This window comes from Amyelois transitella, chromosome 30 (genome assembly GCF_032362555.1).
Source record: "Amyelois transitella isolate CPQ chromosome 30, ilAmyTran1.1, whole genome shotgun sequence".
Lineage (NCBI taxonomy): Eukaryota > Metazoa > Arthropoda > Insecta > Lepidoptera > Pyralidae > Amyelois > Amyelois transitella.
Window position 1 is genome coordinate 3,880,710 of NC_083533.1, and position 27,826 is coordinate 3,908,535.

At 38.2% G+C, this 27,826-nt stretch overlaps 1 protein-coding gene and 1 non-coding gene across 2 annotated transcripts in view; one reads left to right on the plus strand and one right to left on the minus strand.

The window, feature by feature from the left end:
- Window positions 1-9,468, minus strand: part of LOC106131025 (GTPase-activating protein CdGAPr) — a 42,030-nt gene extending 32,562 nt beyond the window's left edge. The window contains exons 1-6 of the mRNA XM_060952906.1: window positions 8,851-9,468; window positions 3,442-3,542; window positions 2,680-2,759; window positions 2,064-2,158; window positions 1,457-1,592; window positions 780-942 (exon numbers count right to left, since the gene is read on the minus strand). Of these exons, the coding sequence (XP_060808889.1) occupies window positions 780-942; window positions 1,457-1,592; window positions 2,064-2,158; window positions 2,680-2,759; window positions 3,442-3,542; window positions 8,851-8,904 (629 nt within the window). The 5' untranslated portion in view covers window positions 8,905-9,468. The remainder of the gene's footprint in view (window positions 1-779; window positions 943-1,456; window positions 1,593-2,063; window positions 2,159-2,679; window positions 2,760-3,441; window positions 3,543-8,850) is intronic.
- A 13,996-nt stretch (window positions 9,469-23,464) lies between these two features.
- Trnak-cuu (transfer RNA lysine (anticodon CUU)) lies at window positions 23,465-23,537 on the plus strand. Its single transcript has one exon. It is a non-coding gene; the product is annotated as a tRNA-Lys (tRNA).
- The last annotated feature ends 4,289 nt before the right edge of the window (window positions 23,538-27,826 follow it).

The following is a 27,826-nucleotide window of genomic DNA, read 5'->3' on the forward strand; positions in this document are numbered from 1 at the left end:
CAGCTGTGCAACCAGGATCCAATATTAGTTACGTTCCCCTGCAACGATTGCGGAGGTCAGACGGGAGTCGCTTCGTGTAATAACCTGACTCAGCCAATCCAGGATCATGGTCATAATCGCACGCCAGGTTCCTCTCCAAAGTGATGACGTAACCCGGACTGAGAAGAAGACCTATATCACAACTCTTCCACGGTAACCCCGCTGCAGCTGACACCAACGTCCCCCGTCTCCAGGAGGAAGCTGGAGACACATATACCTGTGCAGCATGTCGTCCAGCTGCAGCAGATGCGCCTTGTTCCTGGTGAGCGTCCACTCGCCCACGGGAGCCTCGCTGCAGCTGAGACCAAGGGTCCCCGTCTCCAGGAGGAAGCTGGAGACACATATACCTGTGCAGCATGTCGTCCAGTTGCAGCAGATGCGCCTTGTTCCTGGTGAGCGTCCACTCTCCCACGGGAGCCTCGCTGCAGCTGAGAGCGAGGGTCCCCCGTCTCCAGGAGGAAGCTGGAGACACATATACCTGTGCAGCATGTCGTCCAGCTGCAGCAGATGCGCCTTGTTCCTGGTGAGCGTCCACTCGCCCACGGGAGCCTCGCTGCGGCTGAGAGCGAGGGTCCCCCGTCTCCAGGAGGAAGCTGGAGACACATATACCTGTGCAGCATGTCGTCCAGCTGCAGCAGATGCGCCTTGTTCCTGGTGAGCGTCCACTCGCCCACGGGAGCCTCGCTGCGGCTGAGAGCAAGCTTCCCCCGTCTCCAGGAGGAAGCTGGAGACACATATACCTGTGCAGCATGTCGTCCAGCTGCAGCAGATGCGCCTTGTTCCTGGTGAGCGTCCACTCCCCCACGGGAGCCGCCTCGCTCCAGCTCGAGCTCAGTGAACGGGGGTCCACCGTGTCGTCGCAAGTGGAGTTCACGTGTGAGCGGACTTTGAGGCACACCCAGCCTGGTGAGAAAAGATGAAGAATTAGTGATGAATTATATCATCCTTCCTTCTTCTGCACGGCACTACTAACGGCACACAAAAAGAGCATGCAACCGGAACTTAAGCCAGGAGGCTTTAGTTCCGGTTGCATGCTTTTTAGTGCCATGTGGTTTCTGGCACTTATAAAAAAAGAATAGGACCACTCCATCTCTTTCCCATGGATGTCGTAAGAGCCGACTAAGGGGTAAACCTGGGATTCATCTTTTAGGCGATGGGCTACCAACCTGTCACTATTCGAATCTCAATTCTATCATTAAGCCAAACAGCTGAACGTGGCCATTCAGTGTTTTCAAAACTGTTGGCTCTGTCCACCCCGCAAGGGACATAGACGTGACCATGTGTATGTATGTATGTATGTATGTATAGTATTGCTCAAAAATGTTGTTAATCTTAACTACCATGAATATGTGTGTTAAATAAATAGTTTTTTCTTTATAAACAAGACTTCCACAAATCCTCTCGTGATAGTAAGTACCTTCATCAGGATCACATTTCTCTTCTGGACACGGCACCGTCTCCACGCTGAGCCCCCCCAGCGAGACCCTCTCGTAGTGGAAGTGGGCGCATTCCTCCAATTTGGGGAAACGGCACGACGCCGGCGACGGAGCGGTCTGCGATAAGAATTCATATTCATTAATTAAAACCTTTTCTTTTTAGTGTAGTGTGCCGTGTGGTTCTCGGCACCAATACAAAAAAGAATAGGACCACTCTTTCTCTTTCACATGGATGTCGTAAAAGGCGACTAAGGGATAGGTTTACATACTTGGGATTCTTTTTTAGGCGATGGGCTAGCAACCTGTCACTATTTCAATCTCAATTTTATCTTAAAGCCAAATAGCTGAACGTGGCCTATCAGTATTTACGGGACTGTTGGCTCTGTCTACCCCGCGAGGGATATAGACTCACGTCTATATCCCACATTCACATACATGCATTAATTACTTTTAGTTATATAAATATATAACTAAAAATAATTATACTATATGTATATATATATACATACATATATGTATGTAGTTAGGCTTATGTTGCACTGTTCCACAATCATATAATTTCTATATATTAATCACAATATAACATACCGTGTCGGCGATATCGAAGTTAGCCGCGGACGCAGGCGCGGACTGGCTCATCTGAGACACGGGAGTGACCGCGAGCGTGGTCAGGGACATCGAGCCTGAAACATAGGTATTTAGAAACCATTATCCTACTAATATTATAAATGCAAAAGTTTGTATGTCAGGATGTCAGTATGGATGTTTGTTACTCTTTCACACAAAAACTAGTGAAAATGAAAATGAAAATATTTTATTAGTTTAACAAAGTGGTACAGTTTAACAAGTATTTGTGACCTTCTATTAAGTGAGAGAGAAACACCTGTATCAGAAAGCCACGCTCTTCCTTAACAATGGTATTATTACAGTACCCAAAAACTTAATTCTAGTTACAAATGAGTAATGTGGATTACAACAAATGAATGATAGGTATGTGTGCATGTCTCGTTGAATTTTGGTATGTAGGTAGCTGAAGACCCACAATAACATATAGGCTACTTTTTATCTCCGAGTTCCCGCGGGATTGATAGGGTTTCCATGCGGAGACTATGGATTTCCACTTGCTACGATTCTTACAGACCTCACCCGCTTCCTAAACACTCATTACTCTTTTCATGTAAATTCAGTTCCAGTAAATTCGTACCTGGACCATCTCTCTTCGTATCCTGCTCATTATTACCGCTCCTTGTGGACCCTCGGGACTCTGAGCTGAAGCGGACTGATCTGCATATAGAAAATCAAAATTAGTTATTTATTACCAATATTTACTTGTAGATGCGCCCGCGCATATTCAGCGCCATCTATAAAAGAATACAGGATTTATGAAAATACCACGAGATCTGTAGGTTTTACCGGGATGAAAGATGACTCGGCGGAATTGCAACTTGTATTACAACTTGTCTTACAATTTTCGTATAACTTGTTTTGCTACTTGTACAACAACTAGTGCCATGCAAAAAAAAGCAAAAAAAAGAATAGGACCACTCCGTCTCATTCCCATGGATGTCGTTAAGGGCGACTAAGGGATATGCTTATAAACTCGAGATTCTTCCTTCAGGCCATGGGCTAGCACCCTATCACTATTTGAATCTCAATTCTATCATTAAGCCAAACAGCTGTGACGTGGCTTATCAATCTTCACAAGACTGTTGGCTCTGTCTATTACATAAATATCTCTGTATTTACCTACTGTTGTATCAACTGTTGGTGAACTGAATAAATAAATAAATATATGTATGTATGTAGGTAAAACCGCAACCGCCGAGCTTGCATGAAGAGAGTTATGAATGTGGATGACGCGAAGGAAGTATGCAGCGATCGTGGCAAGTGGGAAGAGGTAGTCTCTGCCTACCCCTCCGGGAAAGAGGCGTGATTTTATGTATGTATGTATTATTTAAAATCGAACCTGTGCAGTGCCGCGCAGTGCGTCATGGCCTCCTTGTCCGGTTCGACGAAGGCGCGCGCCGCCAGCGACTGGCACGACATCACCGAGCCGTGTGGGGAGCCCTGGAAACGAATTTAACATCATACATATGGTCACGTCTATATCCCATGCGGGGTAGACAGAGCCAACAGTCTTGAAGACTAAATGGCCACGTTCAGCTATTTGGCTTAATGATAGAATTGAGACTCAAATAGTGACAGGTTGCTAGCCCATCGCCTAAAAGAAGAATCCCAAGTTTATAAGCCTATACCTTAGTCGCCTTTTACGACATCCATGGGAAAGAGATAGAGTGGTCCTATTCTTTTTTGTATTGGTGCCGGGAACCACACGGCACTGCCGGGAACCACACGGTTTAATATTTCTATTAGGTAATATATAATTTTGGTCAGCACTTTCTATGCATGGGGTGAGCAGTCTCTTAATACGATCCACTGAAATCATGAACATGGTGAATGGAGCTTTGCTTTGCATGCCTTTATGAGCAGTCAGAAACTATCAAAAAAGGCTCGACTGGCTGTGCATAGGGGCGTGTTGGTCCCGACATTAATGTATGGGAGTGAAAATTGGGTATGGCAAAAGAAGCACGAAAGCAGAATAAATGCAGTGGAAATGAGAGCGTTAAGGAGTATGATGGGTGTGAAATTGAGTGACCGGATAAGGAACAGCGTGATAAGGGAATGTTGTGATGTGAAAGAAGATGTAGTTACAGGAATAGAAAAGGGTATGTTAAGATGGTTCGGTCATGTGGAGAGGATGAATGAAAGCAGGTTGGCTAAGCAGATATACAAGGCGAGTGTGGAGGGAAAGGTCGGAGTGGGAAGACCTAGACGAACGTATCTTGATCAAATTAAGGACGTCCTGGTAAAGGGTCAGGTCAAAAATACCCGAAACCGCCGAGCTTGCATGAAGAGAGTTATGAATGTGGATGAAGCGAAGGAAGTGTGCAGAGATCGTGAAAGTGGAAAGAGGTAGTCTCTGCCTACCCCTCCGGGAAAGAGGCGTGATTTTATGTATGTATGTATATATTAGGTAATAAAATATGTTTCGTGACATGCCGTGTGGTTCCCGGCACTGAAGAATAGGACCGCTCCATCTGTTTCCCGTGGGTGTCGTTAAAGGCGACAAAGGGATAAACTAATAAACTTGTAATTCTTCTTATAGGCGACAGACTAGCAACCTGTCACTATTTGAATCTCAATTCCATTATAAAGCCATACGTGGCTGAACGTGGCTGAACGTGGCCTTTCGTTCTTTTCGAGAACGTAATATTGTAACAATCGTTGACAAACTTAATAAAAAAAACAAAAATCAATGTAATTATGTTATACTAGAGGCCGCCCGCGACTTCGTCCGCATGGAAACCCTATCAATCCCGCGGGAACTCTGGGATAAAAAGTAGCCTATGTGTTATTCTGGGTCTTCAGCTACCTACATACCAAATTTCATGGTAATCGGTTCAGTAGTTTTTGCGTGAAAGAGTAACAAACATCCATACATCCATACAAACTTTCGCCTTTATAATAGTAGTAGGATAGGATAGTAGGATAGGTACGTAATTGAAAAGTAAAAGTAACATAAAGACACAAATATTTAACAAACAAAAATACCGATAAGCACCACTCGAGATTACGGCGCTCGTTAAAAAGTCGTAAACGCTGGACGCCACTTGTCTTGTCAGATAACATATGACATGAGCGAGTTAACGTATTATCACGGCGAGGGGAAAACATCGTGCGGAAATCTGCACATTCAGGCAACTGTATGTGTGACCATGATCGATCCAATACTGTTCAGGTTTACCTGCAAAGGTTGCGGATGTCAGACGGGAGTCGCTTCGTGTAAAAACCTGACTCACCCAATCCAAGGTCAAAGGCATACCCCGGGCTCCTCACCAGATTGATGAGGATGCAACCGGGACTAAAGCCAGGAGGAAGAAGATGGGTAGTTTTATCGCACAACCAACTTAAAGTATTTTTCTGTTTGGTCAACTGGTTGACTGGTAGAGAATGCCAAACGACATTAAGTACGCCTTTTGTGCATTTTTTTATGTGCAATAAAGTTTCAAATACATAAATCTTTGCTTTATGCAATGGGTACACCTAATATGCAGATGGTATGCAGAGATCGTGGCAAGTGGAAAGAGGTAGTCTCTGCCTACCCCTCCGGGAAAGAGGCGTGATTTTATGTATGTATGTATGTACACCTAAGATAATGCTTTTTACAAGCAAATCCTACGTGTCACGGAAATGAACATACTCCGCTGGATGTGTGGAGTGTCACAGAAGCACCGCGTGAGGAACTTCCTTATCTTCGGCAGTCCTCATGTCCGTGACGCAGCAGGCAAAATGGAGGAGAGCCTACGCTGACACGGCCATTCCTTGCGTAAACCGGCAGACTACTTGTGTAACAGATATCTGATCATGCAACCTCCGCGGGGCCCAGGTAAGAGGGGCTGCCCCCTTCCGAAGAGACCCCTTGACTTGGCTTGACGTCGCAAAAGATGATATGCGAGCCAATGACTAGGCAGCATTGCGAGGACGCCGAACCCCGGACCAAGTGGGGGGAGAAAGGTCGGAAGGCGGACTCAAGGCCCCGAAACACTTCTGTGGAGGGTGCGACCGGGATCGTGTTGATGAGACAGAGACAATACGATAAAGCTTTAGCATTTTCTGAGTTATTCCGATCTGATAAAAGGCGATTAAGGGATAAGCTTACAAACTTGGGATTCTTTTTTTAGACGATGGGTTGGCAACCTGTCACTATTTGAAACTCAATTCTATCATTGAGCAAAATAGCTGAACGTGGCCTATCAGTCTTTCCAAGACTGTTGGCTCTGTCTACCCCGCAAGGGATATAGACGTGACCATATGTTGATCTTCTTTCTCTCTGATCTGATCCGATTCTGACCCTCGTGGATCCTTTAACACATTTTCAGTGCAGGTGTCGGGAACCACACGGCACCAATATAATATTAAATCTTTGTCTTTACAGAGGAAAACATGGTAAGATAACAGTCTGTTCTGAACTCAACATGAGTACTGTTCATACTAAAATTCATACATAAATACATACATATGGTCACGTCTATATCCCTTGCGGGGTAGACAGAGCCAACAGTCTCGAATAGACTGAATGGCCACGTTCAGCTATTTGGCTTAATGATAGAATTGAGATTCAAATAGTGACAGGTTGCTAGGCCATCGCCTAAAAAAGAATCCCAAGTTTATAAGCCTATCCCTTAGTCGCCTTTTACGACATCCATGGCAAAGAGATGGAGTGGTCCTATTCTTTTTTGTATTGGTGCCGGGAACCACACGGCACACTAAAATTCTCTGACAGTTAACCTACTATTTTTATATGGCATATAAAACTGGTGTATTACCAGCACGGTGGCGCCTCTTGTCATGTATAGTGTGACCTACTTTGAAAGGATAGAAAGAAATGTCATGCTTTTGGTATCTGTCTTGCCCTAGTGAGAATGCAAATATAAACAGATTGTCAATTATTGTATGCCCTTTTTTTTTGGGAAAGCGAACTAGCGAGCAGATGCAATATTGTATGCCCAAATAGGATATATATATCACTTGTCATTAACAAGAAAATACAGAAAGTATAAAGAACACAAAAAAAATATCTACAAGATTAATTTCTACAAGGTATTAGAATAGATTTACGTCACATCACTTAAATCTAATTTTAACTACTACCGCTTCCAAAGCGCATGTGTAGAAGAAGCGGCGGAACAAACTGCACTGCAGCATTTTCATCGGTTTTCAATTTACAATATTAGGAGTGATTAAGAAAAAAGGTATAATAAGTATAATCACGCCATTATTCCTTAGGGTAGACAGAGCCAACAGTCTCCAAAAGACTGAATGTCAACATTCAGCTGCATGGCTTAATGATGGAATTGAGATTAAAATAGAGACAGGTTGATAGCCCAGTACCTTAAAGAAGCTTATAAGCCTATCAAGATCCTATCCTATAACGAGCTGGAGTGGTCCTATTCTCTTTTTTATTGGTTCCAGGTACCACACGGAAATAGAATAATACTCACATACATTCATACAAACATATGGTCATGTATATATCGCTTGCGGGGTAGACAGAGCCAACAGTCTTGAAAAGACTGAATGGCCATGTTCAGCTATTTGGCTTAATGATAGAATTCAGATTCAAATAAGGGATAGGTTTATAGCCCATCGCCTAAAAGAAGTTTATAAGCCTATTCGAGACACAATCCAATAACAAGATGGAGTGGTCCTATTCTTTTTTAATTAGTTCCGGGAACCACACAGAAGTAGAACATTACTCACCATATAGATTTAATTATCTAACAGTTGAGAATCTGGACAATTGTTTTATGGCCATCAACACAGTCCGCAGTCATCAGGGATACACATTTATGTTACAATTAAATTATTGTAATAATAACAATAAAAACATCTATAACATGCCATATAGAGTTTTATTGTTGTCATAAAAATTGCTTTTGTTCATTAAAATGCCTGTTAAGTGGAAGAGATCCCTTGGGATAAATCTGCCATTGCAATTTCCAAAAATAAGTATTTGTTTTTTAATTTCAGTCTGTCTGTCTTTTGGTCTGTCTATCTGTAAGTAGGTACTTGCAAAACACAAAAACAATTTTTTGATTTGAATGTAGATTTTTTACACATTGTATTATATTATAAAAAATGGTGTACAAATTTTTTACAGCTTTTTCAATGAACTTTTACCGTGAACGAAGTGGCTGACAATGGCTAGTGATATAAATGACAAACATGCAAGCACACATCTTTATGCCTTGTGAACATGAGTCATTAGTGGAAAGATGGCTTGATAATGAAATGTTTGATTGATATTTAGATAAAGTGAAAAGTTTAAAGAAAAAAAGAATTTGTCTAAAAAAAATTTATAATTTTTTTTTTATTATTTTCTTATCAAGGAAGAACGGTAACTGGTACTCATTATGAATGGTGTTAGAACAAAATTCCTATGTGCTGTACAACGCACTTAAGATTTATACAAGTTAACAACATTAAAAAGCAAAGGAAGTATGCAGGGATCGTGGCAAGTGGAAAGAGGTAGTCTCTGCCTACCCCTCCGGGAAAGAGGCGTGAGTTTATGTATGTATGTATGTAACAACATTAATAAGACACAATCAATGACATAATTTATGAAAGAGATGGTTAAAAAAAGTAAAATAAAAACAGTACAATACTTTTAAATTTAAATTAGGAACACACACAGAGAATTCAAAAAACAACACAATGCAACTATTGGTCAGTGACAGCTATGGGAAAATTAAAAAAGGAACAAATAAAGAAACATACAGACAACATCTAGTGACGGCTACATCTAGAGCCTCACATTCTGTCCGCATAGCAGCCAACTGTCGGAGCAAACTCCAAAAACCCTCCTCATTCTATTTTCAAACTAAAAACTGGCAATTTCACGGGCAAAAGTGCCATTTAGATTCAGTCGAAAAACACTTGGTAAATGGCACAAAATAAAGGTGCAAATTTTTTTTTTAACAACTATTCGAATTTAAATTCACTGTTGTAGTTTTTATTTTCACTTTTCATGGAATTTTAGCACTCGTTTCGATTTGGCACTTAATAGAAGACTAAGAGATTGTTAAGTTACGTTTGTCACGACGAAATGTTAGCTAAATAAAATTTCGAAAGTGATTTTTTAAACACTGGCTGCAACGTTTTCACGGTCCACCGATTGCAACTAGATTCTAACTAAAAAAAAAACCATCACTGCATTTCAACACTAAAAACAATATTTATACTGAAACTGGAGCTACAAAACAAAAATAGCCGACGACACCGCAGCAATATTGAAGCTCACTAAAGCTATTATACGAGGCTGGAGTTATTTCGTGACGTTATGCCGTTAATACGTAGGCCGCGCATCCAAATAAACAGCGAATTAATTCAGAAAAAAGCTTTTATTTTCTAAATAAATGACCGCGGACCGTAATTCTCGGGATATAATTCGATTTGACAGCCGCCCCCCGTCCCGCGCCTCCACCGCTAGCATTGAAAGCGGTCGATGGCTATGTTGCCAGTATAGGAAATATACCCCAGAATGTTGGAGATTGGTGGTGTTGTTTATTTATTCCATTAAATTATAAAGATAATTATAGGATCAATTTCTTTCTCTGTATTATACCTACATAATTGTAGTTTAAATATTTTTCCTTTAACTAGATATAAATAAAAAAAACAAGAGAAGCAAGGGATAAATATAGATTTACATAATAGAAAACATCAATAAATATAGGAATCAACCACTAAAGCCATCTATAAAACTATATCTTTGCATTAAGCATGCCGCTCCAAAATTTACTGTAAATTCTTAATCAAAAACAGGTAAGGAATCGTATAAATATTTATAACGATTTTATTTTAATATGTATATTGTTGAATGAACAATATATGTAAATGAAGCCGTAGTAACACTACCACATGTTTACAACATTTTTTATCTACTCTATAAAGATTACGTCATGGCGATCAGACAATATTTATATTTGCTCAATTGTTCTCCTCGCACATGCGGTAATATTTATTTATTTTATGAAAACAAAAATGATAAGCGCATAATGGATATACAATAAACTAAATAAATTAGTATAATATTACATAGTATAACACACACTCCCTCTCTTTCCCATGGATATCGTAAAGGCGACTAATAGTAGGCTTAAAAACTTGGGATTCATCTTATGTCGATGGGCTTGCAACCTGTCACTATTTGAATCTCAATTCTATCATCAAGCCAAAAAGCTAACGTGGCCTATCAGTCTTTCCAAGACTGTTGGCTCTGTCTACACCGCAAGGGATATAGACGTGACTATATCTAGGTATGTATATATAACACAGAAGTATAGTCTATTTCTTAATTTAATTAACAAGCATAGTGATAACGTAGGAGTTGACATTTAAGACATTAAGCTACAATAATATTTTTCTTGATACAATACATACTCGTAGGGTACCGTTCCAAGGGGATCACACATTTATACAAATCCGTTCTCTAAAGCAAATTTTTACCATTCACATACCTAAATTGAGTAACGATGGACATTTAAATTTTAGGAAACGTTCTACTTAACCAATTGGCCGAGAAAATTATGAAACTGTAAAATTAATCATGGAGTATCATTTCAATGATAAAATTCAACAATACTCGAGTAATAAAACAGATTACTAAAGTTATGAAACGTAGTATGAAAGCGAAAGGTCTGGACGCGATTCACTGACACTGAAAAAGAACACTTAACATACATACGTATACATAAAATCACGCCTCTTTCCCGGAGCGGTAGGCAGAGACTACATCTTTCCACTTGGCACGATCTCTGCACACTTCCTTCGCTTCATCCACATTCATAACTCTCTTCATGCAAGCTCAGGGCGGTTTCGGGTAGGTACTCTTGACCTGACCCTTTACCAGGACGTCCTTAATTTGATCAAGAACACTTAAACACATCAATATCGCATTTGGCAGAAGTAATTCAACCATCAAATCCAACATATGAGCTCAGTGTGAAAACAACTTTTAATACGAAAGACTTAAATGATTTTGAGTGCCGTGTGGTTCCCGGAACTATAGAACATGACAATTTCACCTCTGTCCCATGGCTGTCTGTTTCTGTCGTAAAAGGCGCCTAATGCATAGGATAATAAACTTTGTATTTTTCTTTTAGGCGATTGGCTAGCAATCTGTCACAATTCTAATCTCAATTCTAACATTAAGCCAAACAGCTAAAACGTTACTTTTCAGTCTTGAAAGACTGTTGACTATATAGACGTGATTATATGTATGTATGTTAAATTTCTGCTGGACGGAGTCGCAGACAACAGCTAGTAGATAATAAAACCGGACCACGAAGGTTATCCCCTCGATTCCAGCAATCGTCCGATATAAAACACGAACAATAATGACGCACCCTTTCTCCACGCCTCTTGACCTAATTATTTCTGCGATTGCAATTTCTCCTTGTTATATTTATGGTCACCACTTAACTTTATTGTGTGAGAATAATAGGATGTGCCGTGTGGTTCCCGGCACCAATAGAAAAAAGAATAGGACCACTCCATGGATGTCGTAAAAGGCGACTAAGGGGTAGGCTTATAAACTTGGCATTCTTATTTTAGGCGATGGTCTAGCAACCTGTCACTATTTGAATCTCAATTCTATCTTAAAGCTAAGTAGCTGAATGTGGCCTATCAGTCTTTACAAGACTGTTGGCTCTGTCTACCCCGCAAGGGATATAGACGTGATTATATTTTTTTTTTTTTTTTTTTTTTCAAACTCTTCAGCTTTATAATATAAGTATAGATGAACGGTACAACATACCTACCATTCAAGATTGCAATAATTCGCACAACAATTGTACAACTTCTGGAAACAAGTGGTCTACATCACGGATGGCTGAACCTGATGCATTGAAAAAACCGGTCAGGCGCGAGTTAGATTCTCGCACCGAGAGTTCTGTACATTCTTATGATATTAAAAATTAGACTATCTACGGTAGACTAGAGTATTCGATGTAAATTTTAATTTTAACTTAAGTTAAAAGTAGTGTGATGAATGTGGATGAAGCGAAGGAAGTGTGCAGAGATCGTGGCAAGGGGAAAGATGTAGTCTCTGCCTACACCTCCGGGAAAGAGGCGTGATTTTATGTATGTATGTATGTATGTTAAAAAGTAGTCTTACTTAAATTTGAGTATGCACACACTTTTTGTATGAATTCAAGTACAAAAATGATTTTAAACTTTCGCGTTGCATTTCACCATTTATATAAATACATAAGTTGGTTATGATTTTTTAAAAACATACGAGTATGTTCTGACAACAAAATATAAAACATTTTCTTTTTTCTGTACTTGTAACGTCACTTGCACGACTAAATATCATGATTTTAAATCAATTGGAAAATCTTGACAAACATATGGACAACCGAGTGATCCTATAAAGGTTCCGTTGTTTTTCCTCTTGATTTACGGAACCCTCAAATTAACACGCACATGCATAACTGACGCAACCGTGCGAACGGGTGTTCGGATTGAAAAAACAAAACGCATAAACAACTGGTATGATGTATTGATGATACATTACTACGCAACGAGGGAACGAATCGTCAAAAAAAGGAAGCTTCACTTCACTTGGCGGCCTCTGTGGCGCAGCAGTAGTACCCTGTCTGTGACACCGGAGGTCCCGGGTTCGAATCCCGGCCAGGGCATGATGAGCAAATAACTTTAACTGACTGACCTGGGTCTTGGATGTTTATCTATATAATTATTTATTATAAAATACAGTATCGTTGAGTTAGTGTCTCGTAACACAAGTCTCGAACTTACATCGAGGCTAACTCAATCTGTGTAATTTGTCCCATATATATTTAATTTATTTATTTACTTTGTAGTATGTAACACTCGGTTAAATTTTGCACCAGCTTGTTTAGTTAAATATGAACATTTATTAGTTAATTGTTATACAAACATGAGGTAGGACGAACGTAACTCGATCAAAACGGAGACGTTCTAGCAAAAGGTCAGGTCAAGAGCAGGTACCCGAAACCAAAATGAATGTGGATGAAGCGAAAGAAGTGTGCAGGGACCGTGGTAAGTGGAAGTCTCTGTCCATCCCTTCGGAAAAGAGGCGTGATTTATGTATGTATGTACCTATACAAACATACAAAAAAACACGCTTCTTTCCCAGATAGATACGAAGGGACTTACCATTTCCACTAGCCACGATCCTTGTTCAAAAGTTGTGTACAGTTATAATGTTATGATCTATTTAGTATTATTGTAAGTACGTATTATTCTATTTCAGGAGTTGTGAATTGCATGTGCGTGTTGATATTTCTCATCGCATGCCTTCTCTGATCAGGGGAAGAATTCGCTGTTATTGTACCTCTCAACTAGGTCGTGTAGCGTAATGTTCGTATGAGGATAATTGGCATTCTGTTATATACTTTGATTTTATTAAAATAGTAGTCATTAATTAATTTTTTAACATAACATACATACATATGATCACGTCTATATCCCTAGCGGGGTAGACAGAGCCACCAGTCTTGAAAAGACTGATAGGCCACGCTTAGCTGTTTGGCTTAATGATAGAATTGAGATTCAAATAATGACAGGTTGCTAGCCCATCGCCTAAAAGAGGAATCCCAAGTTTATAAGCCTATCCCTTAGTCGCCTTTTACGACATCCGTGGGAAAGAGATGGAGTGGTCCTATTCTTTTTTGTAATGGTGCCGGGAACCACACGGCACTATATTAACATAACAACTAGAAGAAATCCCTTCGTTGGATAAGTTCCTCATTGCAAGTAATTTAATCTAATTGTGTAAATTTCTGTGCAATAAAGATATTACAAATAACACATGTGTGGCTGCAGATCTTGACATGATCACCTCTTAAAAGCATGTGTATTTTTTACATGGTACTGACAAAATTTGTACAGTATGTACTGTACATATCTTATATCTTACCAGCTGTGCCCGCGACTCCGTCCGCGTAGAATAGTTATTTTGGGCATCATTGAAGCCCTCAAGAATGAATTGTTTTCCTCGTTTTTTCACATTTTCCAGTATTACTTCGCTCCTAATATTTGCAGCGTGATGTTACAAAAGCCTTCCTCGATAAATGGTCTATTCAACACAAAAATAATTTTTCAATTCGAACCATTAGGTAGTTCCTGAGATTAGCGCGTTCAAACAAACAAACAAACTCTTCAGCTTTACATACTATTAGTATAGATTAGTTTTACACAGGTTCACACAACAAACAGTCTAATAACATTTTAAGGGCATGGCACCAAATTAGGATTATCAATATGGCCACCAGACGGAGCGACGCGGGTGATGTCACACGTCTATATGTAGTTGTTTAAAATATGGCGTGTTCAAGCTTGCCCTTGCAAGCAATGAAGCTTGTTTAAACGAATACGTTAGTACTTACATGCATATAAACAAACATACATACGAATTTATTAAAAGAGAACAGATTTTTAGTCTTTTGGAAAAACTATCTCACTTTTATTTCTTATCCGAATAAAAGATAGGCTTACAAACTTGGGATTCTTTTTTTAAGGCGATGGGCTAACAACCTGTAGCTATTTAAATCTCAAGTCTATCATTAAGCCAAACAGCTGAGCGTGGCCTATTAGTCTTTGAAAGACTGTTGGCTCTGTGTACCCCACAAGGGATATAGACGTGGCCATATGTATGTATGTATTCCTTATCCATGGATGTCGTTCAGGGTGATAAAGGGAAAAGCTAATATATTTGAGAATCTTTATGATGGGCTAGCAACCTATCACGATTTGAATCCCAAAATCAAGTGAATACTTGTCAAATGAATAAAACAGTTTAATTCTTCGAGTTCCATATAATAATATACCTCTGTCCACACCGTAAGGGAAAAAGATGTGATTGTGAGTTTTTTTAAAACTAAACAGCCGGTTACAAATATAAACGACTAGAGGCCGCCCGCTACATCGTTCGCGTGGAATCAATCCCGCGCGAACTCCGGGATAAAAAGTAGCCTTTATGTTATTCTGGGTCTTCAGCTACCATACATACCAAATTTCATCTTAATCGGTCCAATAGTTTTTGCGTGATAGAGTAACAAACATCCGTACTGACATCCTGACATACTCGCAGACTTTCGCATTTATATAATATTAGTAGTTTATAGTTTTACCACTGTCCAACACAATAGTTTGTTGAAAAAACCCTCACAATGGTTATTGAACCTAGTTAAGTAACAGATAACATTATGTGACGTATAATATACAAATAAGACATTGGCGTCTGCCGTGTGGTTCCGGGCACCAATACAAAAAGAATAGGACCACACCATCTCTTTCCCATGGATGTCGTAAAAGGCGACTAAGGGATAGGCTTACAAACTTGTGATTCCTTTTTTAGGCGATGGGCTAGCAACCTTTCACTATTTGAATCTCAATTCTATCATTAAGCCAAATAGCTGAACGTGGCCATTCAGTCTTTTCAAGACTGTTGGCTCTGTCTACCCCACAAGGGATATAGACGTGACCATATGTATGTATGTATGTATGTATTAAATAACATTGTAACTATACTTCCTACAGCAGTGAATGAAGCGATTCTGTTAGTGCCAGTCGCCGCTCGCCTTTTTAATCGACCAGTGTCGTAAAAAGTTAAGGTCCGATGTTTCTGTAAAAACATCGTGATGGATTGTATGAAAGCTTTTAACACTGTCAAATATATTGTGTTACAAAAACGTAAGGTCGATTTTGTTTTTTTATTCGTATCTCATTGTCATATGTTATCACGTCTATGTATATCCCTCGCGGGGTAGACAGAGCCAACAGTATTAAAAAGACAGACAGGCCACGTTCAGCTATTTGGCTTAATAATAGAATTGAGATTCAAATAGTGACCGGTTGCTAACCTGTCGCCTAAAAGAAGAATCCCAAGTTTATAAGCCTATCCCGTAGTCACCTATTACGACATTCATGGGAAAAAAAGAGTGGTCCTATTCTTTTCTCTATTGGTGCCGGGAATCACACGGCACACATTCACACACACACACCTCCTCCTCAGTCGTTCACTCTTGACAGAGTGGTCGTGGTTTTATGATGATGCGTCTTTTTTGGATAATGCAGCCCCAGCGATGCACCTCCATTTGTTGCGGTCTTCGGCGTTACGGGAATATAGGACTATAGACACACACACACACAGGCACACATTCCTTTGTAGGTGTTGCTTAATTCGCGCGTTAAAACTAGTCAATCATTATATGAACAGACAGCGTGTAATCTTGCGCCGTCTCGTTTGCGTGCTACCGTGAAATGGATTTCTTGCATTTTGAATAATGTGTGCTTATGATATGATGATCATTGGAGGTCGGTAGTTAAGGTACACGACTATATAAATAAATAAATAAATATAAATATATATGGGACAAATTACACTGATTGAGTTAGCCTCGAAGTAAGTTCGAAACTTGTGTTACGAGATACTAACTCAACGATACTATATTTTATAATAAATACTTATATAGATAAACATCCAAGACCCAGGGCAATCAGAAAAAGTTCTTTTCTCATCATGCCCTGGCCGGGACTCGAACCCGGGACCTCCGGTGTCACAGACAAGCGTACTACCGCTGCGCCACAGAGGCCGACAGCCGCTATATACACGTATGTTTACGGGTTTGAATCCCACTGCGTGCCATGGACTTTTTTTAAAGTCATTAGCCCGCCGATGGAATCTATACTAATATTATAAAGTTGAAGAGTTTGTTTCTTTGTTTGAACGCGCTTATCACAGGAACTACTGGTTCGAATTGAAAAATTCTTTTTGCGTTGAATAGACCATTTATCGAGGAAGACTTTAGGCTATATAACATCACGCTTCAACTATTAGGAGCGAAGAAATAATGGAAAATATGAAAAAACGGGGAAAATTATTCCTCCTTGAGGGCTTCAATGATGCCCAAAACAACTATTCCGCGCGGACGAAGACGCGGGCACAGCTAGTATATTATAATTAAGTATTTAAATTATTCACTAAATGAAAACCATCGTTTGGTTCGATTAAATGCACGGATGATATTTCAGATACCAACATAGATTAACATAGGTATACATTTTTATTTTTAATATATACGTTATATCCCAAAGTAATCCAATCGTTAGTTAAATTTTCCAAAACCTAATAGTAAGAGTAATTATCATCAATAAAAATAACTGTACAAATTCATTTAACAAACTGGCAATACCGTTCGCTGACCATGGTCAACTAACTGGTAAAATGTTTAGTGAGTATTTTTTTTGTCCGAAAGTCACGGTGAGTAGACTTTAAGATTAACTGTATCTTAATGAACAGTTCTTGCCTATCATGGTGGTACGTGTCCGATTTGACCATTGTGTATTTATTTTTTTAAGTATTTAAAGGCGAGGCATTTTTATTTATTTATTTTACCAAAATTTTTTGGAAAAATTACATCTAAAAACTAGAGTTGCTAATCGTTTGAAATTTAGATCTCTGTAAATCTGTTTTTTCAAATAAATCTTATTATTATCTTAATATTAATATAAATATTGATTGATAAAATTTGTAAGTATGAAGTTTAGCTTGTTTCCACGAAGGCATTTTGGGGAGAAAATAGACATTATATTATATTTTTAATTATATTTGGTACAGTTGTAGGCCACCTTCTTGGTATACGCCATAGCAACGGTTGCCATGATTTTGTTAGTGAGAAAAATGTCATATAATAAAAATATTATTAATTTTCATGTTAAATAATATAGTTATATTAAACTGATTATTTCTCTCCTCTTTTCTCCTTCTATCTTCTGTAGGTATAACTAACTTTATAACTATACTTCCTACAACAGTTTTATTTATTATTTATATTTGGCTGGCCTTGTAAATAATATGTGGCATAAAATACGTTCTAGTTACATTTTACTTGCAAGATGTAACATACAAATATAAAAGAAAGCTTTAAAAATCAAGGAGAATAAATTATATACTAATATCCTAAATTAGGAAAGAGGTAGTCTCTGCCTACCCCTCCGGGAAAGAGGCGTGATTTTATGTATGTATGTATCCTAAATCTGAAGTTGGCGCACCAAGTAAAAAGTTCAGACCACATGCACACATTGAACTATGTTTGTTTGTTTACAAGAAAGTGTGCTTTGTTAATGCGACGCACGCGAGAACGCGCGGCAGTCCGTCACTCACGCGATGGGGTAATTTTGCGACCGCGCCTGGCAACACTGACCGCGAATTGGCGAGACACATTCGATATTTGATTAATTGTTTCATGGGCACTAAGATGATGATAATAATAACTAGGTAGGTCAAATAAGTGGATAAGCTCAATTAAAATGATAAAATAAATTATAATATTTACTTTACACTTATCAGGCCCTTCATTATCTAGTATGAATTTTTTAATTGAGCAAGCCACCATTTCTCTAATTTTTCTTGGCCAAAAAGTCGTACACGTTTCATGGTTCAATTTCAATAAATCATTATGTGTATTTTACGGTACGAAAAGATTGAATACATAATTCAATTATCTCTTACGGGATAGATAGTGCTAAAAAAACATTTGAAATTTTAACGATCACATCATTTTTAATACAAGAAATAATAAACGCACAAACATGCCAGCAAATAAGTTAGTAATTAATAGAAAAAAAGGGCTATATTGACAAATCAGTTACCTAGCTCCTAATATTAGAAGACAATAATCTACACAATACCTAATCAACTTAATGCCATAAAGCATTTCACTCCAGTTGTACATTTTACGTGCAAAATTGATAAATAAACAATCACAAACGGAAGAGAAATCGACCTACCCAACTATACGAATCAATTCGGAAAAAACACCCAATATTTCATAGAGTCGGCCAAAATCGAAACTCAAATCGACCCATCATTACTAGTGCCGTGACCCCGTGCGTTTTAATTCGAAAACCGAACTGGAAACGAACCTACAACATTATCATAGAAAGCAAGACGGCCAACCGGTTGGTGCTAGCGCGGATAATGTTAAACTATAGTTGTGTTGACTACCTATAGAGGTACCTTTTACTGTTGAATAGGTGTTGCACCTTCGTGCTTTTAATAGACAATGTACTTTGTCACATTTGGATTTAGATAGTATTGCAAGTGCCGTGTGGATCTCGGCACCAATACAAAAAAGAATACGACCACTCCATCTATTCCCCATGGTTGTCATAAAAGGCGACTAAGGGATATGTTTACAAACTTGGGATTCACTATCACTATTTGAATCTCAATTCTATCATTAAGCCAAATAGCTGAAAGTGGCCATTCAGTCTTTTCAGGACTGTTGGCTCTGTCTACCCCGCAAGGGATATAGACGTGACCATATGTATATATGTATAATATTGCAAAAATGTTGTTAATCTTAACTACCATAAATATCAAATAATAAATGTTTTAGCCCTCACCGTTTTAAACAAATAAAATAACAAACTGATGGAATGATTTTAATTACATTTTCATCGAATTATAATACCATAACTCTTTACAGCAACACAATAAATGCAACAGCAAATTCACATGTTTTTAAAACATAGTGATCACTAAAAGCTTTATCTTCTTGGTAACGTAAAAGTATATATACACATAGACTACACTTTCCAGAGTAACAAAGGCTTCATATTTTTTTCCTGAATATATCAAATTTCAGCTAAAACTGGCATACAAATTATACACATCACTGACTGCCCACACATCAGATGCCACGCGACGACATAGACAAGAAATTTGCCATACAGCTGACATAATAAGTCGCATAACCTTATTAGCACACCGATTCAAAGCTCAAAAAAGATCGGCAATAACAGCAGCGCATGCGCGCACGCAATAGCCGAAATTTTAATTGCGTAATGTCATTTCTAGTTGTTACTTAACCCATTTATATAGAGCGACCAAACTAGAATGACTGGACTGGGTTTCTCCGTACCTACTGTTAATTTTAATGATAATACTGTTACCGTCAAAGCGAATCTCGTAAGATGACATTCGAAGATGACCATCCGTATCGGCCTAAGTATGTAATATTGATAATTATCTTTGCGTAAGTACTTTGTTTCAACGTCAATCAAGTACGACATAAACTTTGAATTCCATTTATAGTTATTTAAGAAGATAAAGTCGTGTCGTTAACATTTCTTTTCTTAGTTTGGATAGTTGTGAAGTTGACGTTGTTGAAAGAAAATGTTGTAGTGCAGTTTGTTACCGCTTTTTCTGCACTGACCCTTTGGAAGCGGCAGTAAACTTAAAAGTAATTTTTTAAACGTCAACCAATGTTGTGAAACCAAAAGATATGACAATTATTAAGTGATGTCGAATACAAAAAAAAAACAAAGAATCCTGTAAAGTCAAGATTTGAAATCATGATCGAAGCTATGTTCTGCTGCATGGTTGCAAAAACCAGACGGAAGTTGCTTGGTACAAAAGACCCGAATGCTCACTGCTGGATAATGTTAGCAATCATCAAGCCTCACTCCACAAAGTTTCACGACAGGATGATGATTAATGTATCAAAAGACGCCAAAAATATCGAAAACATCGTAAAAACAAACTTACATACATAAATACATACAATCACATCTTACCACTTGCCACGATCTTTGCATACTTCTTTTACTTCAACCACATTCGTAACTCTCTTCATGCAAGCTCGACGGTTAAGGGTACTCTTTACCCGACCCTTTGCAAGGATGTCGTTAATTTGATCAAGATACGTTCGTCTAGGTCTTCCCACTCCGACCTTTCCCTCCACACTCTCCTTGTATATCTGCTTAGTCAACTTGCTTTCATTCATCCTCTCGTCAATCAATAAAATCAATCCATCTCGGCTAAACAAACTTCCTGCAGAATTACTTGTTATTATGTTTAACAGTAACATACATACATGGTCACGTCTATATCCCTTGCGGGGTAGACAGAGCCAATAGTCTTGAAAAGACTGAATGGCCACGTTCAGCTATTTGGTTTAATGTAAGAATTGAGATTCAAATAGTGATAGGTTGCTAGCCCACCGCCTAAATAAGAATCCCAAGTTTGTAAGCCAATCCCCTGGTCGCCTTTTACGACATCCATGGGAAAGAGATGGAGGGGTGCTATTCTTTTTTGTACTGTTGCCGGTAACCACACGGCACTGTACTGGTGCCGGGAACCACACGGCACGTTTAACAGTAACTCCGAATCTACCGCTGCGCCAATCTGTCGTCGTATTGTTATCCGTGCATTGCATTGACACAAAATATCACATTTTGACCATATGACTACACGACACTGTTATATATACACACACACACACATTCTTACCGTTGCGTGAACAAGCAAGTTTTTACAAAAGCTTTTCGTGATTAAAATTTGTCTCATTATTTTTTAAAGTAATTCTATTGTTAAAATATCTTTTTTTTTTCGATTTGATTACAATCTTAGACTGTTTGTGATAAATGTATTATTACATTTAATTTAATACAAAATAATATGAAAATTATACAACCTTCTTTTAGCGAAAAAACATACATATAAGCTTAGCTCACATTTTAAAAAAATATCTCTTGTATCTGTTGTAATACCTTTTTAGAGTAAACAAAATTTTATAGTTTGGGAATTCCAGCAATAATATCTCTTTTTGACGTTATATATACGTAGATCAACTCTTTCATGCACCAAGTAAAAATTGCTACAAGATATATACATACATACATATAATCACGTCTGCGGGGTAGACAGAGCCAACAGTCTTGTAAAGACCGATAAGCCACATTTAGCTGCCTGGCTCAGTGATAGAATTGAGATTCAAATAGGGACAAGTTGCCAGCCTGTCGCCTAAAAGAAAAATCTCAAGCTAATAAGCCTATCCCTTAGTCACCTTTAACGACATCCATGGGATCGAGATGTAGTGGTCCAATTCTTTTTTTTTTATTAGTTCCGGGAACCACACGGGACTACAAGATAGTATAATGGTTATAAATCCAGGTTACATAGTCAGAAGCCGCTCATAAACAGAATACTCAGCCCACTTCGGCCGTAAGGTTCAGCAAACCGCTACGGGGCAATGCGGTGACCCGCGACGGGCGTATCGCATAATTATGTTAGTTTGTTACCGTACAGAACGTTAACTAGAATGCGGAGTCATGAAGGCATTTTATTTAGTTACATACATACATAAAATCATACATACATACAATCCTATCTTAAAGCTAAATAGCTGAACGTGGCCTATCAGTCTTTACAAGACTGTAGGCTCTGTCTAGCCCGCAAGGGATATAGACGTGATTATATGTATACATACATACATAAAATCACGCCTTTATCCCGGAGGGGTAGCAAAGACTACCTCTTTCTTGCCACAATCTCTGCATACTTCCTTCGCTTCATCCACATTCATAAGTCTCTTCATGCAAGTTCGGCGGTTTCGGGTACTTTTGACTTGACCCTTTACCAGGACTTATTTATTTAGTTATTTTTTCATTATTGTAAAAATTACAATATGTTAAGTACAACAGGCGGACTTAATGCTAATAGCATTATAGTGTAGATAGTGGATTAGTGATATTTAATCTAAAAAATGTTGCAGAATATCTTCTGTCATCATTTTTGACAAAAGTAAATTTTAATAGGAAAAGATATGAATGGAGCTCTTTAACATGAGAAGATTAAAATTTAATGAAATAAGAAAAAAATGCATATAAAATCACGCCATATTAAACCAAATCCAACCGTAATAATAGAAATTTTCCTTTTTACATAGTCAAAGCAACGGGAATAATCTAGTGTAAAAAAAAATTCGACGGCATTGGTGACATGGGCCACTCGACGATTGAACAGCGGAAGCGACAATGAACTTGGCGGGAAGCGGGCATTCTTAATTTAAAATTCATAGCTCGACGCGAAGAATTCTTTATTTTTCGGGGTAAATTAATTTAGAGTTGTTGCAACATTTACTTTATTTTTTTTATTTTTTAAACAATTTCATTACCTAGGTACTTACGTTCTTACGTTAGACAAGTACTGTGAAGGAATTGTAGGTAGGTACCTGAAACAAATAGCGGTAAGTAATTATGTAATAAAACCAGATTAATAGGTATCTACCATGGATAAGGTACATAGTAGACAACACTAAGAAAATTCCAAAGAAACAAATGTTTTAAAATAGATACTTAATAACAATCATTTTTTATAAAATTTGTCAATAATCAACCGATCATATATATGTATATTCAGAAATATATAATAAAAGATAATCAACAATAAAATTTATTACATCTTAGCATTATACATAGTCTATTAGTGGTTTTTACTACTAAAAGTAAGAAAAAAAAAACAACCAAAAAAATTACCTAAATGACGCATAGACTTTTAGAATGTCAACGGTAAATTCAACACAACGCTCGCAGCCCGGCTAGCTCAGTCGGTAGAGCATGAGACTCTTAATCTCAGGGTCGTGGGTTCGAGCCCCACGTTGGGCGAAAATTTTTTTACCCTTTTAACATTTTTATTGATATTTTAATTTGCTGAAATCTTTTTTTTTTACTTTTTTACTAGCTATTTCATAAGGAACGCCGCTATACTTAAATTATTTCAACGTTAAATTCCCCCACACTGCGTTCCTTTTACGCATCACGGAGCGTTCCCATCGATGGCCACATGTCATAAACATATATAATTTTATCAAATTAATCCTTATTCCTTGAACGGAAGGTTCATTTTAGGGTGACAATATGCTTTAGTAAAATAAATGCTCTAAGGGTGCATTGAATTATGTGTATAATACATACCTGTAATCACGTCTATATCCATTGCAGGGTAGACAGAGCCAACAGTCTTAAAAAGACAGGTAGGCCACGTTCAGCTGTTTGACTTAATGATAGAATTGAGATTCAAATAGTGACAGGTTGGTAACCTGTCGCCTAAAAGAAAAATTCCAAGATTATAAGCCTATCCCTTAGTCGCCTTTTACGACATCCACGGGGAAAGAGATGGAGTGGTCCTATTCTTTTTTCTATTGGTGCCGGGAACCACACGGCATAATTATGTGTATAATTTTAACATAGTAAGGAAAAAAATATGAAATATTGATTACTCTAATGGCTTCAATAAAACATTGATTATTGTGGATGAAGTATGCATTATGAACGTGGCATATCAGTCCCTTCTAGACACTTGGCTCTGTCTATCCCGCAAGGGACGACGTGATTATTATGTTCGTATGTATGTACGTGAATAAAGTTATGAATGTGGATGAAACGAAAGAGGTATGCAAAGGTCGTGGCAAGTGGAAAAAATGTAGTCTCTGCCTATCCCTCAGAGGAAGAGGTGTGATTTCGTGTACCTAAGTAAATAATACGTGAGCCAATCGATTGGAAATTATATTGTTTTTCTATTCTGCCTCACCTCAAATCAGCCATTTGAGTGTCTAGTCAATTCGCAAGGTATTATTAGATGTTTTTGCCTGCCTGAACGAAGAAATATAATCCCGTGGGATATAGAGGGGTGTACGTGTGACGTCATTTAGACCGTCGCGACGTCTAGGCGAGTCGAGTACAGACTGCAAAAGCATCCCAAGGGTGGTCCCATTGTAAGGAAACCAGGATCTGTTTTGTATTTTTTTTTTTGGTAAAACATTTTTGTACACTTGCGATTATTATTTAAAAAAGCTTTTCACGCTTAACACACCTTCACTTACTGCACTCATGTTGGCAAATGAAAAGAAAACTAATTGAATGCAAGAATCGCCTAAGAAATTTTTGTATGTGCTGTTTACACAAAGAAAATTTTGGTAAGCAAAACTTGTGCAAAAGATCAAAATGTTACGTACTGTTTAGACCATGCAGGTAATTTATTGCTTCAATTTTATTGTATGCAACAGGCAAGAAATTTGCATCATGTAAATGGCGCTGGTACGTACTAAAACAAGTTGAACTATGTATCTTGACAGTCATTTATTTTTATTGAATAATACATTTTAAATTAATTTATGAAAAAAATGAAAAGAATTATAATAACAGATTTCGTTATGAATAACTTTTGCTGTTTTGACCAATAACGTCGATTTTTTTTCCAAATTTATAAATCGAATATTGCAAATAAAAGTTAAACAGGTTAACTGATAACTATATGTCTGAAAATATTGGAACGTTTTTTTCGCGTTTTAGGTAAGTACATAAAAAGTAACACGTTAATAACTTTTGTTAAAAAAAAAACGCCTCCTATCGATAATATCGGTTTGATTTTTACAACCTTCTATAAAGTGTAACAAACACTTTCCTGAAAACCGCATCTAAATCGGTTTAGTGGGACGCGACATTATCGTTATAATCGCGGACAAACATGTGTACAGGTCTGACTGAGAACCACCTTTTTCTTCGAATGCGTTTAGAAACAAGTTGAACATAGACAATTTTCTTTGCTGACGCTACCAAAAAATAGGGTAGCTGTTATGACTAACATTTCAGCACGCTGGGTACGACATCCCTCGTACTCATTGGCATTTCTAGGTATTGTGATATTATGGGACCTGATTCATAACTTTTCAAAAGAATTTTGTGAACAATGAAATTCTTTTTCGGGCATCGGTTTGTAAAAATTTTGAAAATCTCGTTTCTTTCTTTCTTTCTTTCTCGGATAATATTTTTATTAGTTCTAGCCAAGGGCTCTCGTGGGTATATTAATGGAATTTACCCAAATGAAAATTAGTTTTTTTGGTGCGATAAACAAAGTAAACATATTTTAGGATGCACTGGTCTGGACCACGCCACAAAAATATTAAGATGATAATAAGAGAGTTATGAATGTGGATGGCAAAGGAAGTACGCAAAGATCGTGACAAGTGGAAAGAGGTAGTCTCTGCCTACACCTCCGGGAAAGAGGTGTGATTTTATGTATGTATGTATGTTAACTAGACCAGCGACGCTTTTAAGTTCTTTTATTACTGTTGAGAAAAAATCTAGTTTCTAATACCACAAGTCTCAATCCTTTGGTGTCCGAAGTATGTCCCACTCCCACCCAACCCATGGGACGCAATGCGGCCGCTAACTGGGTCAAGGTGGGGAGGGGCCGGGTGACATCACAGCCTGGAGTACACGGCTGATTATACACACACATACGGTCACGTCTATATCCCTTGCGGGGTAGACAGAGCCAACAGTCTTGAAAAGACTGAATGGCCACGTTCAGCTGTTTGTCTTAACGATAGAATTGAGATTCAATTAGTGACAGGTTGCTAGCCCATCGCCTAAAAAAGAATCCCAAGTTTGTAAGCCTATCCCTTAGTCGCCTTTAACGACATCCATGGGAAAGATATGGAGTGGTCCTATTCTTTTTTTGTATTGGTGCCGGGAGCCACCCGCCACAAGGTACACGGCTGATTAGAGCAATTTTTTGGATTGATTGAACTGATGAAAGTGCCGTGTGGTTCCCGTCACACGATAGAAACTTTGGATTCTTGTAGGGGATGAGATAGCAACCTGCCACTATTTGAAACTTAATTCCAACATTAAGCCTAACATTTGTACGTGGCCTTTAAGTCTTTTCGAGACTGTTGGCTCTGTCTACCCTGTAAGGCAAAAAGACGTATATATGTATGTATAATCTGAAGAAATTAAACACCTTTTTATTGAATGATCCTACCTCTGCTTAACACTGACTCTTTCTGAGTTAGATAGATAGATAGATAAAACTCTTTATTGCACCATAAGAGTAAAACATACAAAACAACACAAGTTACGTAAGTACCTACATTAGTTTGTATGCTAACAGCTTACGAGGTCCAGGTAGTGAGGGGCCGGGTGACAGAAGCAATTTTTGTATTGATTGAACTGAAGAAAGATATTCTAAAGTGCCGTGCGGTTACTAGCAGTCAAGAATAGTATCTTCGTTATAAAAGAAACTTGGGATTCTTATTGCAGGCGATGGGTTAGCAACCTGTTATTATTTGAATCTCAAATTCAACATTTAATCTGAACGTGGCTTTTCAGTCTCTATGAGACGGTTCGCTCTGTCCACTCCGTAACTGAAAAGACGTGATTATTTGCGTATATTATGGCTTTACCCGAAGAGCTAATCAGATCATACATAAAATCCCGCCTTTTTCCCGGAGGGGGAGACTACATATGTCCACTAGCCACGATCTCTGCATACTTCCTTCGCTTCATCCACATTCATAACTCTCTTCATGCAAGCTCGGCGGTTTCGGGTACTCTCGACCTGACCCTTTACCAGGACATCCTTAATTTGATCAAGATGTGTACATTTTTACACTAGCAACAATCTTTTACTGCATAATTTTTTTTAACCACCTTCAAAATTAAAAGATGGTTCTCAGTTTCACCTGTAAGTATGAATGAATGTATGTTTGCCCGCGTTTCACTAAACCGATTTTGATGTGGTTTTCAGGATAGCGGAAGATATTTATTAGATTTCATCTGGGTTATGGAGATCTGGTATATAAAATACTAGCTGTTGCCCGCGACTTCGTCCGCGTAAATTTCGAGTTGAATCTTAATCATACAGTCAGATACAGACAGACAGACACATAATGTAAAAAAAAAAATTCTCTATCCGTTAAGTCAAAATATTAAATGTATACGTCAAACTATTAAATGAAATATATAACACAACATCCGTCTGTGTGTTTGTATGTAACAATAGTCATTTACCACAAACCACATTGTGCGAAGGACGATAGAAACTATAGTTGATTGGCTTACATTCACTATAAACAAACATACACTCCATCTCTTTCACATGGATGTCGTAA